A 22733-nucleotide genomic window follows, 5' to 3' on the forward strand; every position below is an offset into this window, starting at 1 on the left:
ACGATAGAGAGAGGAGACTTGGTGAATCGCAAAGAAACCAGGCACACACTCGCTGCAGATGTATTTATTCTGCAACACTGTCCAATGTACAAATGTCATTAAAATACACACAGACACATAGAGGAAATGGTTTGTTGTCCTAAAAAGCAGTAAAGAGCAGCTTGTATATTTTCAGCCAGTGTGAGGCAGTAGTGAATCAAAAACTAATAGTGCATAGCAGCTCGACTAATGAGACTGAGCAATGCTGGAGAAGTACTCCAGCATGTCCTGTATGGTAAACTCCATGGTGATTCCAGATCCTGGATAGCATCTACCAATCAAATCTTCAAAGTGCTTGTACTGGCGGATAAACTCGTCTTGCATGGAGTGCCACACCACCTGGTGGAGCAAATTAGGAATAACAATAGTTCAGCGATAGGTTGAAGAATGTGACACCATTGACCAGGTGAGTGAGGATTTCTCACCTGTAGCAGACTCTCCTCCTCACACAGATGTTTGTCCACCTTCTTGTAAAGGTTGTCAAGACCCTTTTTCACCTCTTTGCCTGGATACTCTTTAATAACTTTGCGTAGTTCTTGTTTGTTGAAGGCCAGCTGGTAGCTCACCTCCTCCTCACGAACACCCTGGGCTACACGTGCCTCAACTCCTTCAAAGAAATGCTGTAACATAGACCTAGATGTTTAATATGCTACAGAACTATGGTACATTTGATGAGATTACTTCAAGTGGTTATTAGTCTTACGTTGAGTTTTTCCAGAGGCTGGCCCAGGGAGTTGATTACATAGGACTGCAGGTGGTCTGTGTATTTGTGTTTAGCCTCTCGTCTCTCCGTGTCCAGGCAAGAGATCTTTAGACGTGACAGTGTCGAGAAAATGTGGTGGAAATTCTCCATCATCACAACATCCCGTGGAGTCTTCTGGCTTTCATTTGCTACCTTCTCCACTGGAAAGACAGTTGGTATTCAGAACTTAAATTCTGGGACCAGTGCACCCATCAGTATTTGATTTTGGAGGATCACTCGTCTTACCATTCATAAAAACAGCCCTGATAAGTTTGACATAGGCTTTGTCCAGATCCCCGCGCCGCTCTGCGTTACGGAAGATTGTTTCAGCCAGCTCAGCAAACTCCTCAAACCTGGTAACAAATGGTAGGATACCGACTTTGCTTTTCTTTGAAATCTTCTCTTCCTCCATTTGTCTGATCTGACCAGACTGTAAGAAGATAAGACAGCATTATTTATTTATTTATTTTTTTCACTAAAATAATCCACATGGGATGCAATAAAATAAATGAAAACAACTTCACTCACTATGCATTTGTCAAAGTTCCTCTTAACAGTGACCAGTACATTTCCCAGCGTAGTGCTGAGGTATGAGGCTGGGTCAACATTCTCCGCTGTCCAAACATGGTGACTCATTTTCACCAGCATATAGAGAGAATTGAAACTGTCAATCTTGTCACCCAGTGCAATGAGACTGTTGAGCTCAGTCTCGATGCTCTGGAAGATTTTATTCATCATCAGCCGCACTAGGTCTTTCCTTTAATAAAGAAAGCACAGAGGAGTGGTGAGGAAGGGCAACACAGGACATATGAATGATACATTTATGGCCGTTAGCAAACAATGCCCAACTACTCACTCTGACGAAAAGGAGTGTCTGTGTTCTGCCTGGGGAGGCACTCTTGACGACATTCCTCCATCCGTTTCCTCTGCTTCAGGCTGCCATGACAATGGACATAAAACATAAAAAATACAGACAAATATCTGACATGTATGATGTGACTGAAAACGTTCTTGCTGCTTTATTTCACTCAGCTGCTCAGAAATATAGCTACATTAGACAATTTTACGTAACGACTGACTTCATACCAGAGGGTGTCATGCCTTTGGTTCCTTCTGTTAGAGATATTTTCAGTATGTGATCACAGATGTACCTGAGCAAGCGGCGGTGTAACTGTCAAGTGCTGCTGCAGTTTAAAGAACTTGCTGATGAAGTCTTGTTCTGCGAGACAAAGAGGCTCCAGCTCACTGAGGACTTGCTCAAATATCTACAGAGAGAAAGACCTTTGTTTAACATCATAATTCACAGCAACACACAGCTGATTTGATTCAATCTGGCAGTGTCACCTTGTCAAACTTGGTCCTGTCTGCAACATCCAGATCAGAAGCAGACATGTTGCCCATGTCCAACAGTGACGAGGACTGTGAACGTCGGCTGTTGGAGCCCTGCACTGTCAGCTTGTTCAGGCTTGAGGTAGAGCCCGTCAGCTTCCCAGAGCTGCCATGAAGGCCTAACACAGCACAACACACAAGTCAGAGGCACTGGGTCAGAGTCAGACTTTATCCTTTTCAGTGAGAATGAGCCAAGGTTTTGGGAATATCATTCAAAGTACTGTCATTCTGTCATTCTATCATTCTGTCAATTATGACAGAATTAAAAAAATTAATGTGATGCAAGTCACCAATGGATATCAATTTTTAAGAATTAAAGGCATTGTTAAAGCTGTACTGTGTAACATTTACATATAAACAAATATCAGTAACTGTCAAACCATTATCAAATGACTTCACACTATGCTGGTTAACCCGATTAGCTCAACATCACTCTCTTGTTTCTCAGTATAGCAGTGTTTTGTTGATGTGCTTTACGTCAAGATTGAAGGAGTGACTCTAGCAGTGGTTTGGCAACAGAAGTTACACACTGGAGCTTTAACAACTGAGGTAACGGCTTGACCACTTTAATCTGGGAAAGTACTGCATGTTTCAGGGTGGCAACATTTTTTACTGTGGAACAGGAGAATCCATATATATCCAGTCATACTTACTTTCTGTTTCCTGTTTGAGTGCACTTTCTTTCCGCGGAAGCGTGGCTGCAGCCAGTTAAAAAAGGCAGGCATCAAAGACAAGAGACAGGTTAGGCTCAAAACATGCAGCATGGAAGGAGTAAGGCTAGACGTTAGATGTACAAAGTTATACAAATGCTAACGTGCGCTGCAGCAGCTTAGGTAAAAGCTTGTAGCTTTAGACAAAATCAATTCTATTTTTCCAGAGGGAAAAAGAAGATTCAAAGAAGAGCAAGCAGAGTTTAATAATTCTGCCAAAACCAAAGCTCAACCAAGGGGCCCTTTCCAAATATTACAGACTTTTATCATGTAAGGCCTCGTGCAAAAAGAGTTGAAATGTTATAAAGAGGTAAAACAAAAAGCAAGACTTTAACACACTCGAAACAAGTATTAGTTTGTGAAAATGTATTTTTGGTAGCAGATGTGATGTAAAGAAGACTGTAATGGAATAACGCCTTGTTTCCACATTTTCATATGTGACAGTACGATGCATATTTTGGACAAAACACACTTGTGCATGAAACTCCTATTGCTAATAACAAAGTTTCAATACATAAAACAAGATGAAAATTGTCACTAAAAGGAAGTGTTACTGAAATCCCAAACAATTTTAGGAGCATTAACTGCAGAAGACAAACATGCGTCATTCTTACCAAACTTGCCCTTCGCCTCCTTGGTTGTACCCGCCATCTTTATCTTGGCAATCTCAAAGAAATCTTTGATTTCCCTTTCATAAAGTCTACTCATATAGTCGACATAGGTCTGTAAAAAACAAACAAAAAAAGCATTTTCCTTAGAATCTCAGATGATCCCTTTACAAACCACAAACCGAAGTAAAGAAAGTATATTTCCCAAAATGTCAAATTATTCATTAAAGTATTTTGTAGGATAATAATGTGACTAACCCGTGACAGGCCCTCATACTTCTCCCTGTGGGTGTTCTTCAGCCACTCCATGAGCTTGGAGTAACGCAACAGGTCCCTGTGGAGGGGATTGTGTTTGGGCAGAGTCAGTTCTGCTGTGTGCTGGGACAGAGTGGAACTCTGGTCATGGCCCTGGATGACAAGGTGAGAGGGAAATCTGATATATTCAATGAATAAATTAATATGGGCACACTGTTAGTTGCTGTTAATTCTCATCATCCTCCCATTCACTCTTTTACACAACAACACACCATACAATCTTGCTTCCAAATGTAAAAAATAGGAGGAGAGGACACCCCTCTCAAAAAAAAAGGTAAACAACAAACTGTCCAACAAAAAAATCCAACACTTCTTCAGCTCAAGCAGCACCTCCTCCTGCCATGTAGATGGTCTGCACACTTCCCCTCAGTGTTAGCTTGTTCATTCTCTAGTGCTTTTTTCCCAGACATGCACACTGCACAGACAGGCACAGGATTTTATGATATGTGACCTTTTGCAACAAAGCTATGTTAGCACTCAAACATCCAAACATAAAAAGCCCTAAGCTCAATGCAGACAGCTGGTGAAGAAGGAGACAGATGAAAGGTGCCACTTCACCTATGAGATCAGATGTGAGATGTCAAGTAGTTAGAAACGCATCCCATGCAAGAAATAATGGAAGGCCTTGGGTGTCTCAAGTCGTTTGGAGTGAAGTATGCCAGTTTAAACGTTAGCTGAGGGGGGGTGTGGTGGGGTTGCTGTGAGGGTACTCACTGGAAGTGATAGACAGGAAGACCTATAGAACTGAGGGATGGTCATTTTGAAGTGACTGAAGTGGTTGAACTGACACAGAGACAGAGAGCAGAGCGGAATGATTGGAGTGAGCAGAGTCAAGATTAGGTGCGACACAGCTGGAAGGAAGTGACACGAGGAAGCCCAAGAAAAGAGTAACAGCTCAACAGGAAGTTTGTGAAGGGGGAGAGAGAGAGAAACAGGAGACGAACAGGAGTTACTGCAACACTCCATGGTGCAGCAGACTCACAATGGCAAGGTGCGGGGATAAGGGACAAGGCACAGAAGATGAAGGTCATTACAGTAAAGTTGAGAATAATCTCTGACAAACTGTGAATTTTAGAAACGAAAAAGACAACTGCAGAAAGTCAGCAACACATACCCTAACAGAATATTTCCACATTATAAACCAGCAAAAACTGTAATTTATAAAATATTCTGTACAATTTATATCCCTTGTAATATTGGTGTGCCTGTTACCTGGTGAACAAACACATTGTTGAGATGATTGGTGAGGCGACGAGCAAAGGTGTCTCTCAGGTCTGCAAACAGGAGCTGTTGCTGCTTCACAGCCGAGAGCTTGTCGTGGCCTTTGGCAAAAAAGAAATGATAACTTAATTGACTGACTTCTGAAACAGCAGGTTATTGAAATGGTGGATAACAATTTGTAAACCAACCTGGTCGCAAGGCCACGTTCATGCACTGCAGAAGAGCTTCAGAGGCGTTGATGCAGGCCTCAATACCTTTTGGGGACGTCAGGTCCCCATCCTGTAAAGCCCTGATGTGGCCTTTTGACAGGTCCATGTAATTCTACAAGAGGAAACACACATCCTAGTCATTTCGGCATTAAAGTTTAGCTTCTTTCACAGGACTTTTAAGCCTTTCAAAACTTAATTACATGAATATACAGTTAAAACATTTTAATGAGTTACTAACCACTAAGAACTGGATCTCATCCAGTAGTTTGCCATTGTTGGTGCTGCTGATCTGGATAAGGCGATTGCTCTGGGAGATCTGGTCCATCTGGTCTTTGACGCTCTGCAGCATTTCCTCATAGCTGCTCAGCTTCCCCTCAATAGTGTCCACCTCTCCCAGTGCCTCATCCAGCAGCTGCATCAAGATATTGACCTGCTTCTCTGATGCCATGATGGACTGGATGTTAGCCTTGATACAAGAGCAAATGAACATGGTATTACGTAGTTTTAATGTTTTTTTAAGTTAAACTTACTTTATATCTATTAATGTGTAATTTAGCTGTTGCTTTACTTACCCCATCTAAAACCTGCAGCTCCTTGGAGAGCTGCTCCGCAAAAGCCTCAGCATTGGAGATGGCATACTCGCACACCTCCATCATGCCCTCGATGTCCTGCTCCTCACGAGTATTGAGTTCTTGGTAATCATCCAAAGCATCTTCATCACCCCCTGCAACACTCTGGCTCTCACCACTAGGAACTGACTCTAAACCCATTAAAAACAGACAGAAAAATGTGTACGAGACATGATGAGCACACTATATCCCAACAGGTCAGGTTATCAGGGTTTATATAATATTCTTCAAACATATAAATAAATTCAATCACAGTAATAGAATTGATTGAAGACATATTAGTCTAAATTGTTTTTAAAATAACTAAGTCTTAAAACCCACTTTAAATAAATTGTTATACTGCACTACACTACCGCTGATAAAAATTAACCATTAACTTTATAAGTTAAACCATAATAAGTCTAACGGCAGGTTATGCAACTCCATAAATCCAAAAACATTCATCTGATAAATGTACTTGTCTATATTTGTTAAAATATAGGGGGGGACATAATATAGAAATAGAATAGAATAAAATAGAATAGAAGTCATAAAACAACTGCTCTATAAAAACAGAAAACCTGACCTAACAATCACACCGTAAATGTTTCTGGACCAATAAGAAACGACATGGGAAAAAACTTTGGGTCACATTAAATACTGAGTAAATGAATGAACATGTCAGTAGATGTTCATATGAATTAAGGTGATATGGATAAGTAAAAAAAGGAGTTAAATGTGTGTAATGATATAATTAAAATAGAATCATGACCATCCTTAATAAAAGAACGACTAAAACAGCAGGAGCTTTGGGAGGATGAGAGTCTCTAATGACAGTGGTGATTTAAACTCATGAGCATACGATGAACGGGAGTGAGGAGAGGGGGAAGTTAAGTCCTACCAACCTTCCGCTTTAGGAAGTTCTGGCCAGAGAAAGTTTAAGAGAGAAAAGTGAGAATAAAGGAGAATTTAACACAGAAAGCCACACCACATACCAGGGTACAAAGAATAGATCTCCAAACATGCTATTAATAGAAATTAAATCAACCACAACAAAACAAATTTCCTTGTTTCTGATATAAGGCACAATTCCCCCCAAACATACCATAATACACTTAGGTCAACACTACTGGATTAAGACAAACCTTTTACAAATCTAATCAAACCATGAAAAGAGACATGCAACCACAGGGACAGCTAAGAATAGAGAGCATCCACACCTTCCAGCAGCTGAGAACTGACATTCACAAACTCCACCTTCTTCCTCAGATAACGCTGGTTCAGCTTCCAGATGCAGGAAATGAAGGAGTTTTTTTCAGCTGTGCTACTGGCCAGCCACCGGTATACCTTCTCGAAATGAAGGTCAAACTCAGGGTTTTCCTAAAAAAATGTAATTACAGTAAATTTAAACATTTTGCATCGGAATAAAGGGGAGCGTGAGCCTCATTATCAAATGTCCTTGATGTGGGTAAAATAAGGGAAAATTTGTAAGAAATGCATAATTTCTCTGACCTTGTTTGCATCTTTGGCATCTACTTCAGTCAGATCTCGCAGCTCCCAGGTCTGCTGTCGCTTGTAAAAGTCCCCCTTGTCTGATTTCTTCACTTTCACCACTTTCACCTGGACAGGTCTCTCTGTGCTAACTGGAAGAAACAGGAACATTATTTTTGAAACATTCAGCTTTTGTACCTCATATTAATTTAAAGTTGCCTCAGTGGTTATTATCAAGGGCATTTATTAGTTGTTTGAGTGTTCTACCCGTGAGTTTGTGGGTAATCTACAGGTGCTCTGGCTTCCTCCCACAGTCTAAAGACATGCACATTGGGTTTAGGTTAATAAGAGACTCTAATTTGACTCTAGGTTGGTCCTGTGGCAGGCTGGCAACCTGTGCAGGGTGAACCCTGTCTCTTGCTCAATGTCAGCTGGGAATGGCTCTAGCTCCACCATGACCCTTAATGGATAAGTGGTCAAAAATGAATGAATAAATGATTTAATGAATCTGGGGTTATTATCTGTATACCTGTTGCACACAAGAAGCAGTTCTTCTTCTTTTTTCCTGCCTTGCAAACATTGACTATACCCAGGAGCCGCTCATCATTGGGAGTGAAGATGTCTCTCTGGAGAGCATGCTTGATGGCTGTCATGGTGGATACTGTAATGCAGACCATAAAAGAAAGCCATTTAGAAAGAAATTGTACATACAATATGACCAAAATGTTTTACATCATCAACCTGACTTTAATTTCACATAATTTCTTTTTTCCACAGATTTCTGAGTAGTGACACAGTCCAGATTTATTGATGAAATATTAGATAATATATGTTACCTAAATGTTTATGAACCCTGCTTTTGCATATTTTAAATTATAACAAAAAACTGATCTCAGAACCATAACTTATATTGGTCTGGACCAGTATAAGGTATATCTATAAAGGCAAGGGATGTCTGTCTGTCTGTTAATCGCATAACTGTCAAACGGTTCATTAAACAGGCTTCAAACTTAGCAGGTGGTTTACTAAGGTGTTTGGGTAAGAAAGGCAAGATATATTGGTAGAAATGCAAAATACATAAGGCTACAATGACTAATCAATTAATCGATTACTTGATTACTAAATTAATACTTGTTTGTTTTTCTTAATCATTACAACAAAAAAGTCAATATTTTCTGGTTTCTTTGCTTCATATAACAAAGAAATTATAAAGACTGAATCATTTCGGTTTGAAGTCATTCGAAAACAATATTTTGAGGTTTGAAAAACATCAAAAACATCATTTTCAACGTTTTACAAACAAAACGATTACTTACTTGATTACTAATTAATTAAGAAAATAATTGACAGAATAATGTATTTAGAAAATTATTATTTGCTGCAAACAACAACAGATATATCGCTGAAATAACCACTTCTCCTCCTCTCACAGAGTTTGCATTATTTTTGATTTAATTAAAAAAAAAAGTAACTTAGACACTAAAAATACACACAAATAAAATAATCAAACAAACAAAAACATAACAACTGCACTAGTTCTTATGAATTAAGTTGATATGGACAAGGACAAAAAAAGAAGTAAATGTGTTTTGTAAGCCATTTGTTAAAAAAAGTACATAAAAAACATCATGTTGACACCTCACTGTACAGTCTTTGTAAATGCATGATAGCACAAAGACCAAATCCTCCACATTATACAGTCATTTAACAACATTTTTCTATCGGTTATTTGAGTTGTGACATGGTCCAGAATCATTCATGTAATATTTGGAAGCACAAAATGTTTGTGAACACTGCTTTAGCCGTTTTCAGCCACTAAGGTACTAATTTAAGGTAACTGGCTTTGCAGTTTGTTGACTCTAACGCTGACAGACAACACGGAATTGTAAAGTAATTTAAAAAGGTGGTTATAAGCGTTGAACAAAAGAAACACTGGACTGAGAGTAAAATAAAGGCCGTACACAGAAATCACACAAATCATCTCTGTGTCTGTTAGCTTGCTGGCTGCTAACGCTGGTGCTAGTCTGAAGCAGCCAGCAAGCTAGTGTTAGCCTTGCTGTTGTTAGCTGCACAGACCACGCAACGGTTCACAAAAAACACAGTGAAACGAGACACAATGACTACCCCTTTTATCGAAATACAACACAGTAATATTTCTGACAGAGGTATAAATACATTATGATAATGCAAGTTTGCCCTTACCTTGTTTTGTTCCACCAGTCGTGTGCAGAGCACCGCCCTCTCACTTCCGGGTTATCAAACGGATCCGTCATGTGACAGCGATACTGTCAACACAGAGCCACACCCACATCAATCCTGCTCCTGCACCCTCAGAGTCAGAGCAAGCAGAACATTTTTAAATCACAATTAACATACAATTATTCAACCTCACATACAGCAGTAAAGCATACACTTGTAACAATCTACAATACTTGTTCCTTAAATGCTATTTATTTATTTAGTTATTTATTTTAGTTGATAAATTGTGCATTAGGGTCATTTACGTCTATGATCCTCCCTCCCTCTCTCTCTCTCTCTCGCCCTCTCTCTCTCTCTCAATGTCGTGTGTGAGTGCGTGTGTGTGTGTGTACCCTGCATGTTTACTATATATATATGTGTGTGTGTTTTTTTATTGTATTGCTAAAACACATAACAAATACATCATTGTAGTACTGACAGCAATCAAACATGCAGAGGGAGGGGGTGTAAAAGCACAGTCAAGTAACTTACTAGGCTTTAATGCATAGCAGAACAGTTAGAGGAACACTGAAAAGGCTGTCGAATATGTTATTACTTGCCATACTGCTCCCGAAACACCCATCCTATTTGCAATAGTGCTATTGTTTTTTTTATTATTATTTAACCTTTATTTAACCCGGAAAAAACACATAGAGATTAAAAATCTCTTTTTCAAATGTCAAATCAGACATGCACGATTTTCCCAGAACACCAGGTGGCATTGTTAATCCAGGTAACAGTCATCATTTCTGCAAGTACCAGCTTCCTGTTGTTTTCTGTACACGCCGCATGTTTGATTGCTGTCAGTACTGCAATGATGTATTTGTTATGTGTTTTAGCAATACAATAAAAAGTGTATAGCACAAGTCCATAGAGGCCATGGAAAGACTTTGAGGAACTGAATCAACAGCATATCAGCAGTGTCTGCACACAGAATAAGAAATAACATTTATTTCAGAGAATTATCACTTCAATATAGAAATTGACAGAGGGTAATTTTATATTTTTTGCTCTCTTAAAGAATTATGGAAGAATAGAAAGTATATGTCTTTTGAATGGACATTTTGATACACTCAAATAAAGATGTACATTTGATATTTACTGCAGTATATATCTGTGTATCTAACCACCTCAAGCACACAGTCTAACAGTATTTATTTTGTATTCACTTTACTGTAAAACACTCCTGGTACACACTAATTTGAAATACACTGTGTGCATATGTATTTATCAATATAATTATATGTATACAACCTGCTTTGTTCATTATAGACATTTCACTACTTCTGTACCATTCTTATTGTACTCATCTGTACAGTTTTGTAACTGAATATTTAAGTAATTTGTTTAGTTTTTGTTGTCTGTGCTTCTATGTCTTTTTATGTGAAAAAATGCACAGAGAAATTAAAAGAACAGAGTCAAATTCTTGCATGTGCCCTTAAACCTGAAATTTTGACATTTTAAAAGATGCCATCACAACAGTCAAAAAAGATAGAACATAATTTGACTATAGTATATGAGATCTATGTGGTTATACAGGTATCACAACAAATGACTAAACCCTAATGGAGGAAATCGCTTTTATTTTATGAACTTTGGCATAAACATTTGAATATTTTTTATTACATTTCTTTCATTCATGCCACCATTGTAACACTCATGTCCATTGTTGATCTGTAGCATTTCTGTTTTGCCACGTTGTGCTTTGGCATGATTCACCCACTAGTTTCTGGCACTCACGCTGCATACTTTGTGAATGTCAAAGGTCTATATTGCCAGGTTTGACATTGGTTGCTTCCTACAACAGGCTGACGGTGGCACAAAAACAAGAACTTAAAAATAAACACACTGTAGATTTGTTGCCATGGACTCTGCATGTGAAAGGTGTTCCCACTAAATGAACTTGTCGTGCCAGGAGGGCACTGCACCGATGAGGGAGCCCCATGTGACACGCACGCCGGATGACATACAGATGTGACGCACAAACAAAATGGCTTTACATTCCTGAGCTGCAGCATCAGGGGAAGGTCATTACATCTGTGTAATCTTCATTTGACATTCACACAGGTGATTAAAGGCTGATAGCATTTTCTATTTCTGTTTGGATTCAGGAACGCTTGTGTTGTTATCTGAATGACATTTTGTGCAGCCTTTATACGCTTGAAGGAGGCATCATCAGTGCTGTTTCAGAGTCATAATGACATTGTACATAAATAAATCTGCATATGTACGGCGGAATTTAAAATGTAGCACGATAACTTCTCTGAATAACTTAGTTTGTTGATGCTTTGACATTTTCAAGCCTCAAAACAGAAAATGTTCTTCAAATACACGCTGGCTCAAGTGCACTTTAGTAATTGTTGTGTTATTTTCCCTTGACTCCATCACAGTAGCGTTGGTAAATCAAGGAACAAGAGAATGATAGTGACACCTGACTGCATTTACAAAAAGCCTCAGCACAGTAATAGGCACCTCAATGAAAACTTCCCCACTTTGGTAACCTCATCCCAAGGTGAAGTCGTCACTCATCACTGCCGAATTACACAAAAAGAAGAACACGCCAGTTTTCCAAACTGAGGTAAGCATGAGAGCTGCTATTACATGAGCAATGATCCACGTAGAGCTCTTTGCTTGTTAGAAAGGTCGATGTGTGCGATTTTGTTTTGAGGCAATCATGTCATTTAAAGGGTCCACATATGTGCACAGGCAAGAGTGCTTTCCTATTTGTTTGTGTAAGGATGGGGTAAGGTGAGGTTTTATCACAATGAATGAAAAGTTTATATTTAAAATGCTGAAGGCAAAAGTAAAAGAAAAAAAGATGGTGCATCCTGATCCACATGATGATAATAGAAAATGTGGCCTCATTATATTAATCAGCATTCAGCAATCTAAGCGAGGGGACTGTGTTGTCGAGCACCAGTGTGTTTTTAAGTGCACAACCACATGGGATTATAACAGTACTGTCTCTGATTTGTTAAATTAAGAAAATAAATGGCTTTTGTTTGGACTTTGTTTTATATTTCAACAGTGCAGCATTCCGTTAAAATGTCATGTATGCCTCTATGATTTCTTTACTCGAGCCTTGTATGTGTTCCTCACCGTGTTCATTCTTCTCAGGACTTTTTGGCAGAAATTAAAAACACCTCCCAAAAGCATGTTTGTATCATTGGACAAACAATTCCAATTCATGTTCATAGCCACAGAATAAGCCTTTTAAAAGTACTTTAGGCAAGGCCTTTGCTTTACGCCACCATCATGCACCGCTATGTTTCTACAGCAGACGGAATTATACAAAGCACACAGTTTGCATTTCACATTTTGAAATGAAGGTTTACAGAGAAGAGTGGTGTCCCTGTGTATCTGGTTGGCAATATAAGTTCACAATTATGCATTTATACATAATCACATTAAAGATATTCATGATGATATTTCACAGAATTTTAGTAAAAGTGTTTGTTTTGATATGAAATGATGTATACCTCACAAGAAAAACGTATCATGCAAAATAAACATAAATAAACATCAAAAACAAGTAAATAAATATAGACTTCAAGTTAATAATAATGTCATATTGTTGCTATGATAACATCTTTTGCAAACAAATATATTTTGTATATTCTGTCTATTCAGCACGTTTACACATACAGTTTAATCGAGCTTAGGCCTTAGTCTGACTAAGGCAATCAGACAACTTGCAGAGAAAATGAATTTACTGTCTGTGTACATCTGTGTCTCTTGAATCAGTTTCCTGTCTCACCGTTCATCTCATGGCGAGATGAACGGTGAGATGGATCGCGTTGTGGTTCTGTATCTACCACATACATACATTAATCATGATACAAATGCCGCCACTGTATGATTTCCAGCAACAGTACTGCGGTTTATACATCGTCTCCTTCTACTTCCGGATCAAAGAGTGGGGAGGAGATGCGCAGAACGACAACCCTAACCCGACTCCAGTCGGACTAATCATATACATGCAAGAGTAATCAGACTATGAATCACATTATCCAGGTATGTTAAGTCGGACTAATGTGTTTACATGATATTTAGAAAACCAGATGATTGTCTTAGTCTGGACTTTCCACATGCATGTAAATGCACTGTGTTATCGGGGATTAACTATGTTGTAATTCTCACTCTCTGCTTTTGCTCTAAAGCAGACATACTTACACTTTCAATCTCCGCCTGTTGCCAATTTACGAAGATTAATCAAATGGGTTTTTATAAAAAAAAAATATAAAAAATAAAATAGATGCTGGGACAGTTATGTGTGTTGGTTTGAATGCAAGTGAGCACAGTGTCACATTGGGTGTAAGTGCAGCATCATATTGATGAAATTTGTCAGATCTGTCCATCTACTTGAACCACGCTAATGCAATATTTTGAACTGGGATTGTAGTATCTGTTAAATGCTCATTGTTGTACATATTTTACATACTGTATTTCCCACATATACTGTATGTGACAAAAACTGACGTTCATGACATTCGTGAACTTTGCCCCAAGGACAACACCAATCGGGAAGAAATCCGTTTATGAAGCTTCTGCAGACATCGTCGAATAAGATTTTATTCCAGACAACACAGATTAAAACTTGTTTTCTGACTCAAAAACACCACGAGATGCATTAAATGTCCAGCTAATGCATCTGGGATGTCTCCCCTCTTTTTGTATTGCTTATAAATGATGTCAATAATTTTGTTATGATATCCCTCCTCATGATGACTTTGTCACATCTGTCCAGGGACTCCAGATGATAAACAACTTCCCGGCTACAGTAACTCCGGTTTACTCACAGCAATGTTTATTACTGAGATATGTCCCTGTTTAATAAACCAGTACATGCATGAATAGATGAAGTGTTATGTGTGAAAAAAGTAAAATAGGATCTTGAAAAAGCAGCACTGTGTATATCATAGTGAAGCTCCATAGATTTGTTTTTTTTATTGTGCGCTTCAGCAGATAATATGTTAGATAATGTAAATGTGCCTGAATACAAAGTGATGCTATGTGCACTGATAAAAAAAGGTACTTATATCCATATAGTATAACATAATTGCACACAATCATGTAAAGTGAGAGTAAGTCTGAATGGATTTCTGTTATGTGATACAATCAGCATACGTAGAATTATGAGCTACAGACCTAAATAGAGTGCAGATGATGATATATGATGAGGTTCTCTGTTACACTGGAATTTCACAATAGTTGTATGATTTAAGTTAATAATCCCATATTATTACCATGCAATACAAAACTATCGTTTTCTGTTTGTAACCCAATTCAAAGAGAACATTGACACAGAATATTCTGAGCATAATAATCTAATCATGGATATTCAAAAGATTAATTTCCAGCCTTTTTTAGATTCATGGAGATATTCCTGCAAAGTCACTGAAAAGTTCTACTTTTCATCATGATGGCAACATCCAGTGATTCATCCGTAACAAATAAAAATTATTAAAAGTTGAAATATTAAGAAAAGGTTGGTACTAACCAATAATGGCAACATTATTCCTCCAAAGTCCTTATGAGGTTAACTAACAGTTTCTGTAGGTGGATGTGTATAGACAAGGCAAGACATAATTCTCAAATTTTACTCTCTACCAGAAACAAACCTAAAAACTCCCTAAAATGTCTAAGTAAAATTGATTACACATAATTAGAGTACATTGATTCAAGAAACGAAATAAAAGTAAAAAAAAAAAAAAAAAGTTAATTAAAAATGTGTTGATCTGTCAAGATAAAAGTAGACTGTTATTGATGTCTCAGTTAAATGGCAACTGGAGCAAATTCTACAATATGTCTTGCATGAGTATGGTTATAGTTATGGTTAAAGAGCAACATGATAATCTGCGTTGTATCTTTGAGTTGTGACGGCATGCGGGTCACAGACAACAACCTTCCCCCAGCACCTTAGAGTTTTAACTCATACAAACCAATTAGAGCAGTACATGCGACGCCAACTGTCAACTCTTTTAAGGTCATGACATTTCAAGTCTTCTCCAGCAGGATGGACCTGGTGGACTTTTCTCTGGAGCTTTCGGGAGACAACAAACTAATCAGAACATGTCACTGAAAGGACGAGTGAAGTCATCTCACTTCAATTGGCCCTAAGAGGAGAGTTTGCAATGACACAGCAATGGAAAAAAAATATGTATTGTGATTGCTATTGCTATGTTTGCCCATTCACATGGATCTTAATTCATGATAATATGGAAAAGTAGGCGAGATTAGAGGTAAAAAGATTAGTGTAGGAGGATGACCAGGGTGGGGTTGACTTCATGGAATTACATGAAATTACCAATGTTAATTTTCACTCATGCTTTTAAACAATGTCACATTAGAGACAGTTTGTAGAACTTACAAGTTCAAACAGAGTATGATGAAGCTGTAAAAAAAAAAGAAGGTACAATTAAGTCAATCTTATGACACAATTTTAATAAACCTTTAGAAGTCAAAATGTGTTAAATACAGATGGTGACAGTGTTAAGCTTCTTTGTTCGTGCTTCAGTTTACACAAGGGTTGTTAATATTTCATTTTATTCAACTATATGTGACTTGGAATTAAGTGTTCATTTTGCATCACATTTTGAAGACAATACTCAAATCACATCTGTTGTTGTCATCATGTTTTCACAGCATTGTCATAACAACATGCTTGCTTGCACAGTGATTTGTACATAAATAAAGGCGATGAATCGAGCCTTGATTTATTGGTGCATGTGATAAACAATAATGCCCTTAAAAGCCAAGGGACAAGTGCAAACACATTATATTCTATGTACACTCATCATTACTACCATACTGTTTATAATAAATATTCAAACACCTTTTTAACAGTTGCAATAAAGCTAACCTTCCTCTTTGCAACAATAAAGACACTTACATCCAAACTCAACCCACTTTTCTTTTCTTTTAATTTAAATGAGGTGATTCTGCTGAAGAAAGCACATTTTTACTAAATCAAATGTGTACAATACATTTATGGTAAATGGTTTGTATTTATACCACTTTTCTAGTCTTGATGACCACTCAAAGCTGCATTACACTACAGTTTTGCCATTCACCCATTCACGCCCTTTAACTCACACTTTCATCCATGTACAGCTCTTTTCCTATCACACTTCTTTCATACCTATTCACTCGCTGCTGGCACAGCATGTCGACTAGCGGATCCAGGAATCGGAGCCACTGTATTTTACTCATTAGAACCTTTTTGTAATTTTTAATCTGGTTTTTCGTGGGTTTTTAAGCACTCTTATTTCATCAAGTCTTACAGTACTGTTGTTAAACTTAGGAAGTTTATTTAAAGACAAACAATTGTGTCATGATGTCAGATTTACAGTTTTAATGATCACTCACCATTACAGCAAGAACATGAATGACATAATGAAATGAATGATAAAAACACACTTTCCCTGTAGTAATAGCGGCGGGGTAAACATAATGGCAAGAGCACATATGGTCTTTTTGAAAAATGCATAAAATCTCTATGATTATAGCACTAGCTACAGTCACAGGAGTCAGTTTTTGTCCGTGCAAAACAGTAGTGTATAATATCTTCTAACAAAACAAATGAACTATCACACACTGTAAAGCCTTGGTGTGTGGTGAGTGAGTGAGGGAGTGAGTAAGAGAGAGAGTGAGGGAGAGAGAGTGAGAGTGTGAGAGTGTGTGTGTGATAGAGAGAGAGAGATGAGGACAATCCAGTGTCAAAGTCATCCAGAGCAGCACGGAGCCTCCAGCAGCCTCCACAGCCTCAGGAGCAGCAGCGGCACCATCACCATGAGTCCACTCAGCTCATCCAGCATCAGCCTGGCTGCTCTACTCATCCTCACCTTACCAATCTGCAAAAGTGAGTAAGAAAAAAAACAAAAAAAACACTTTATCTTACTTACTTTAAATATTATTTATTTATTTATTAAACTTAGCAATTTGTAAACTTTCAAAAGGTCTAGCAAAACTTCTTTCTTTTCTTTTTCTTCTCATCTTTTGATTTAAATTAGTTTCATAGTGTAATATATCAGTGGTGTTTACATCAAAAAGGTTCTCAATAAATGTATGTTATTATGTTTTATTTATTACATATTATCCTGTTTGTTCAGCCTATCTATCTATCTATCTATCTATCTATCTATCTATCTATCTATCTATCTATCTATCTATCTATCTATTTATCTATCTATCTATCTATCTATCTATCTATCTATCTATCTATCTATCTATCTATCTATCTATCTATCTATCTATGCTCTTTTTAAATTGTAATAAACAGTTATATATAGATTTACATTCAAACAATTGTATGATGTTTGTCCGTCACAACTGTCAACTCATATATATAGGCAAACATACAGTTCACAGATATACAGATAGAGACAGACAGATAAATAATGTAGTCTCCATATTTGATGCAATCCCACTTTTTATGTTGTAAACAGAAGCCTGTGTGTGTGCGTGTGTGTGTGTATAGGCTGCAAGGAAAAATTTGATTCAAAACAATCTTTTGTGGACATTTTGACCCTGTGTGGCCCTTAAATTACAACTTTTTGAAGGTTGTTTTAGGTTTAGGGTTAGATTTAAGTTTAAGTTAGGGTTAGGTTAAGGGTGAGGGTAAGACAATTAGTTGTTAGGGTAAGAAGCTAGAGAAAACATTAGCTCTATGTGTGTCATCACTAAGAATGCTGTATGAGAGAGAGAGTGTGTGTTGTGTGTGTAAATATGTGAGATTTGTATATATTTTTATATAATTAATTAACTTACTGGAACTCCAGTTGTTTGTGTATCAGGAATATTTTTCTTTTATTCACAGTGTTTGGGTTAGTGTGTGTGTGTGTACATTTATTACTGAATGGCATCACATCGAAATAACTTAAACCCAAAAGATCAAAAAGACTCTTCCTCCATAATAAAATGGCTTATCATAAATAGTTTAAGGAGATTTAGCCAATAATAAAATTTGATCTATCTATCTATCTATCTATCTATCTATCATCCATCCATCCATCTTCTTTGTCATTATTAAATTATTTCATCTCAAAATCAACGCGGCATTTTGGAAACACTGTTTTGGGATCTGCAACCTCTGATTGGAAGTGTACACTAAATCAGTGTTTCTCAATCCCTGACACACACACACACACACGATGATAATGAACATGTTTAAATATTACTGTATGTCTCCCCCTGTACTGTCAAAGTGACATTGGTGTCAGTCTGCACATTGTTGACTGGTTTACACAGAGCCTCAACTCATGAACAGCAAAAATCTCACATGAACGACCTGCACCGCGTTCTATAGCTCTTACCACTGTTAATGGACAACCACTGCAATCATGTCGAGGTAGAATGTCAACAAAACAGTCGTATATGAGGAGCTGCTCGTCATCACGGCACAGCAGAGGCACACAGACCTGCGGCCTCTGCTCTGCTGTGTCATCATGTACTCATTAGTGTTCTGACAGTAATAACCTACTGTTGTGGGCAATATTTTGTCAGATTGATGCTAAATCAACAGTGTGCATTTCATAACTGTGTGTTTCTGCGTGAAAAAAACAAAAACAGGTGCTCCAGCAGAAGTCACAATAGGCCAGAGTCAACCACAAAGCCAGGTATATACTGCATATATATACTGTATATATATATATATATATATATATATATATATATATATGTATATATATATATATATATGATCTTTTTTTTCTTTTTAAATGTGCTATATAAATAAATGTGACTTCTTTCTTTATTTCTTTCTCATCCCCTGTGATGCTCCACAGATCGACGCTGTATGCTCGTCATACCTCTCTGCAGACCATAAGTTTCAGGTGAGTGTAGGGTGATTCTATCTGGTTTGTGTTAGTTTTCTTTACACTTTTCTCTATTCTTTTCAACAATATAAATGCATTACTGCATTAAATTGTGTTCTTTGGTATTCATTCCAGGCATCTGACGTCTTAGGGGAACTCTGTGTCATGATGCTGGTTCAGAGGTCAAAGGTAACACTCAACTTACTACAACTGTGTGTCTCCAGATTTCTACATGAAATGTCCTGTAGAAACACAAGAGTGACACTTTCTTGTTTTCCCAGGAGCTGAAGGGACAAGAAAAAAGTAAAAGGGTAAGAAAATGTTGCAAATATTTTCCTGAAATGATTCTCCTCGACCCGTAAAGACATTAAATCCATTTGTTTTGTGTACGTAATGCACATTTTTTTGTAACTGTACGTGCGTTTTTCCACGTACAGTCATGGTCATTAAAATAATAGCTAAATCAGCCGCTACAGTACTTTTGTTGACCTGAGAACACACCTTCACAATGTTTTGCAACTGCGCTTCATGTGTAAGTGGTGAACATGTGCAGCATCTAACAATAACAATTTAACAGCCCAATGAAATGTCAGGCCGGCAACACACACACTGTTTGTGTACAGCTCTTGATAACGCTACTTACCTGATGAAATTAAATATTGACGGACATTTTGTAACAATCACATTCTGTATGATTTGTCTGTCATTAAAATTGCAAGAGCCAGAAAAATAAAATAAACAGAGACACATAAATTGAGGTTTTCTTTCTGCCGAAAATCAGTCTTGATGTGAAATATTAATTGTCATTCCTGGTATTGACATACGTTCTCTTCCCACAACAAGCTAATTTCTCCAATGAATTACTATATTTTTTTTGCCTTTCCATCACTAGTGTGTAATGTTTTTGTTGTCTTTAAGTAAAAGGTGTTTCACTCCACGCTGCGTACTTTACGGAGCTGTTATTCATATCTGTGTGGCTTTGTGTGTGTGACATATACACTATCCATCGGTTCTCTATCGTTTCTTTTTTTTTCTTTCAATCTCACTGCCACTGACTAACTGAAAAAATGCTATTAAAAGGCAAGGTGCTTTGTTTTTCAGTATACAAACACAGTGCATGCAGTCAGTCAGTCATGAAGAGGGACAGTGAAAAATATTAAAGAAATGATTCAAACCTCTCACCTGCCATACAGGACTCGTTTGATAGAAAATAAAACAATTGCAGCATTTAAAGAGGAAATAGTGCATTGCACTTTTGTATGCTGGGAACAAATGTTGAAATGTGTGCTCTGCATTAGTTGTTCTTCCCCACTCTGGCAGTAATTATGATCTAAAATTAGTGCTTTCGACAGGTGAACTCATCACTCATTGCTGTCAAGCTTTGACGTTTACAAAGCGGATAGAAGGAAATAAGAGCGAAACATGTGGAGAGTGTTTGCTCTGTAAAACCCAGATGTGAATGTTTGTTTATGTGTGTCAGCTGTTGGCTTTTGCCGGTGGGAGATAACCGTGGCACAACTTGTGTTTCGTGTCTATCCAGGCTGAACTTCAGGGACCTGGTGGAATCCAGAGCAGAGGTTACTTTCTCTATCGGGTATGAATGTTTTGATATCAAGAAGCAAGAAAGGAAAAAGAAAAAAACATCTGCGTATATTATCCGCATCTCGTATATTATAATAAACATGAATAATTAAATAACAATAATGACATTTTGCTTGCTCTTGCAGCCACGAAATGGAAGAAGATCCTTAGAATATGAGTAAAATAAAGGTAATTCCCCTGCCCTGATGATACATTTTTATTGTTTGTTGCATTATAACATAATAGCCACTGGCAATGTCTTTAACAGATACAACAGCATTTGAAATTTGAAGGGAATAAATTATTATGATTTTTAACAACAGGGTTCACAACTTAAATTACCAATGTAAATCATTCAATGTTATACTTCCTTATTTATTCCTCTTTTATACCCTTTACTTTCAATTAAGGCTGAAACAAGTACTCGATTAATTGATTACTAAACTAATATACATATATTTTGATAATCAATTACAATTAATCAGTTTGAGTATTTTCTTTAAAGAATTAAAACAAGTATCTCTGATTTGTTCAGCTTTTTGAACGTAAATATTTTCTGGTTTCTTTGCTTCATGTAACAAAGAAATCCTGAAAACTGAATCATTTTGGTTTGTGGACAAAACAAGACATTTGAGAACCACTGATCAACATTTTTAAAAATGTTCTGACATTTTAATGGACCAAGCGATTACTCGAGAAAATAATTGACCCATTACTCGATAAATAATCATAGTTTCAAAAAAAATAACTATATTTCTGCAGACTTCTACGTGCTATTTGAAATTTATGCTTACATGACATAGCCAATGTTAGAATGAATGTCTATTTATTTACCAGAAGTGTTGTGACTTCAACATCAAACTACATTCCTTTACCTTTTCCTTCAAAATCCATCATTTTTTAAAACAAATTTTGACTAAAGTAAAACATTTTGACCCGCCCCAGCTCAGAATGCCCATCTAGATTATTTCTGATAATGAGTGACTGTCAGGTCCGGTCTGCCTTAAAGAAGAAATGCAGTAAGGAAGTAATGAAAAGTAAATGCAAACAATTGCAGAAGTTCTTAGTATGTTGTAATCATCATCGTCACTCACTCTCTGCAAGAAAGCACTTTAGGGAATTACAGCCATTTGATTGTTGCTGCAATTGTTACATCTCTTGTGATTAAGAAGAAGGGAATGCTCAGTGAAAATGGAAAAACTTGAAAAAGTACAGGCTGCTTCAACCAAGTTTACATGGAATTACAATGTCAGAGACATGCCAGTGTGTGTGTGTGTGTGCGTGCGTGTCTTTGTACTTTTATTTAATTAATATATTATTGTCTGACAGTCTCCATCTCTGAAGCATTAGGGTACAGAGAGACAGCGAGACCCAAGCTGCTGCACCACGACCGACTGATCCAAACTGCAACCACAGCCCTCTGCCACTGCTGTATAGTGATATCTGAATGTACACAAAGAATATAATTATAATACTAGTAATTGTCCAGATTTTATTTTGTGCTATATGTTTGTCATTTGCATTAAAATGCTATAATGTGTTTGCGTGTTACGTTTGATTACGTTATACACGGTATTGTAAACAATAATCTTTCAATGTATTTAGAGAAGCATGAAACAAGTCCTTTTGTTTGCATGGATGCGGAATTACTGTAAATGATTAAAATGAAAAGTAAAACACACATCAGGTTTATTTTAACCTTAAATGTTGCATGAAGAAAAGGGACACTGTTAAATGTATTCTGTCTATTTTAGCTTTCAATTATTA

At 37.3% G+C, this 22733-nt stretch overlaps 2 protein-coding genes across 8 annotated transcripts; one reads left to right on the forward strand and one right to left on the reverse strand.

The window, feature by feature from the left end:
* Positions 1-48: 48 nt before the first annotated feature.
* On the reverse strand, positions 49-9641 carry exoc1 (exocyst complex component 1). 6 transcript variants are annotated; one of them, XM_058639159.1, is made up of 21 exons: positions 9535-9641; positions 7862-7993; positions 7354-7484; positions 7062-7221; positions 6747-6764; positions 5806-5993; positions 5472-5699; positions 5213-5345; positions 5016-5125; positions 4518-4586; positions 3747-3896; positions 3495-3603; positions 2824-2868; positions 2126-2289; positions 1933-2046; positions 1638-1717; positions 1310-1538; positions 1028-1211; positions 743-942; positions 465-659; positions 49-378 (listed from the first exon to the last, which is right to left on the reverse strand). In XM_058639159.1, exons 2-21 carry the CDS (start codon positions 7983-7985, stop codon positions 226-228), a joined length of 2784 nt encoding a protein of 927 aa, XP_058495142.1. In that variant the 5' UTR covers positions 7986-7993; positions 9535-9641; the 3' UTR covers positions 49-225. The 6 variants fall into 6 exon arrangements, with proteins under 6 accessions (XP_058495142.1, XP_058495143.1, XP_058495145.1 ...); XM_058639160.1 differs by lacking the exon at positions 6747-6764; XM_058639162.1 differs by lacking the exon at positions 4518-4586.
* Positions 9642-17271: 7630 nt separating this feature from the next.
* nmu (neuromedin U) lies at positions 17272-22506 on the forward strand. Of its 2 annotated transcripts, none has more exons than XM_058638939.1 (8): positions 17272-17431; positions 19141-19187; positions 19356-19403; positions 19521-19574; positions 19667-19696; positions 20926-20979; positions 21113-21155; positions 22296-22506. In XM_058638939.1, the coding sequence occupies exons 1-7, from the start codon at positions 17272-17274 to the stop codon at positions 21146-21148; spliced, it is 429 nt and encodes a 142-aa protein (XP_058494922.1). In that variant the 3' UTR covers positions 21149-21155; positions 22296-22506. The 2 variants fall into 2 exon arrangements, with proteins under 2 accessions (XP_058494922.1, XP_058494923.1); XM_058638940.1 differs by having other exon boundaries at positions 22311-22506.
* Positions 22507-22733: the final 227 nt, after the last annotated feature.

This window comes from Solea solea, chromosome 9 (assembly GCF_958295425.1).
Source record: "Solea solea chromosome 9, fSolSol10.1, whole genome shotgun sequence".
Taxonomy (NCBI): Eukaryota; Metazoa; Chordata; class Actinopteri; order Pleuronectiformes; family Soleidae; genus Solea; species Solea solea.

Coding starts and splice junctions, on each gene's coding strand:
- exoc1 (XM_058639159.1), bottom strand. CDS start 7,985: ATGACAGCCATCAAGCATGCTCTCCAGAGAGACATCTTCACTCCCAAT. Junction 3,604..3,746: donor AGTATGAGGGCCTGTCACGG/GTTAGTCACATT, acceptor TGTTTTTTACAG/ACCTATGTCGACTATATGAG. Junction 379..464: donor AGGAGGAGAGTCTGCTACAG/GTGAGAAATCCT, acceptor TTGCTCCACCAG/GTGGTGTGGCACTCCATGCA.
- nmu (XM_058638939.1), top strand. CDS start 17,272: ATGAGGACAATCCAGTGTCAAAGTCATCCAGAGCAGCACGGAGCCTCC. Junction 17,432..19,140: donor CACCTTACCAATCTGCAAAA/GTGAGTAAGAAA, acceptor AAACAAAAACAG/GTGCTCCAGCAGAAGTCACA. Junction 19,188..19,355: donor AGAGTCAACCACAAAGCCAG/GTATATACTGCA, acceptor GATGCTCCACAG/ATCGACGCTGTATGCTCGTC.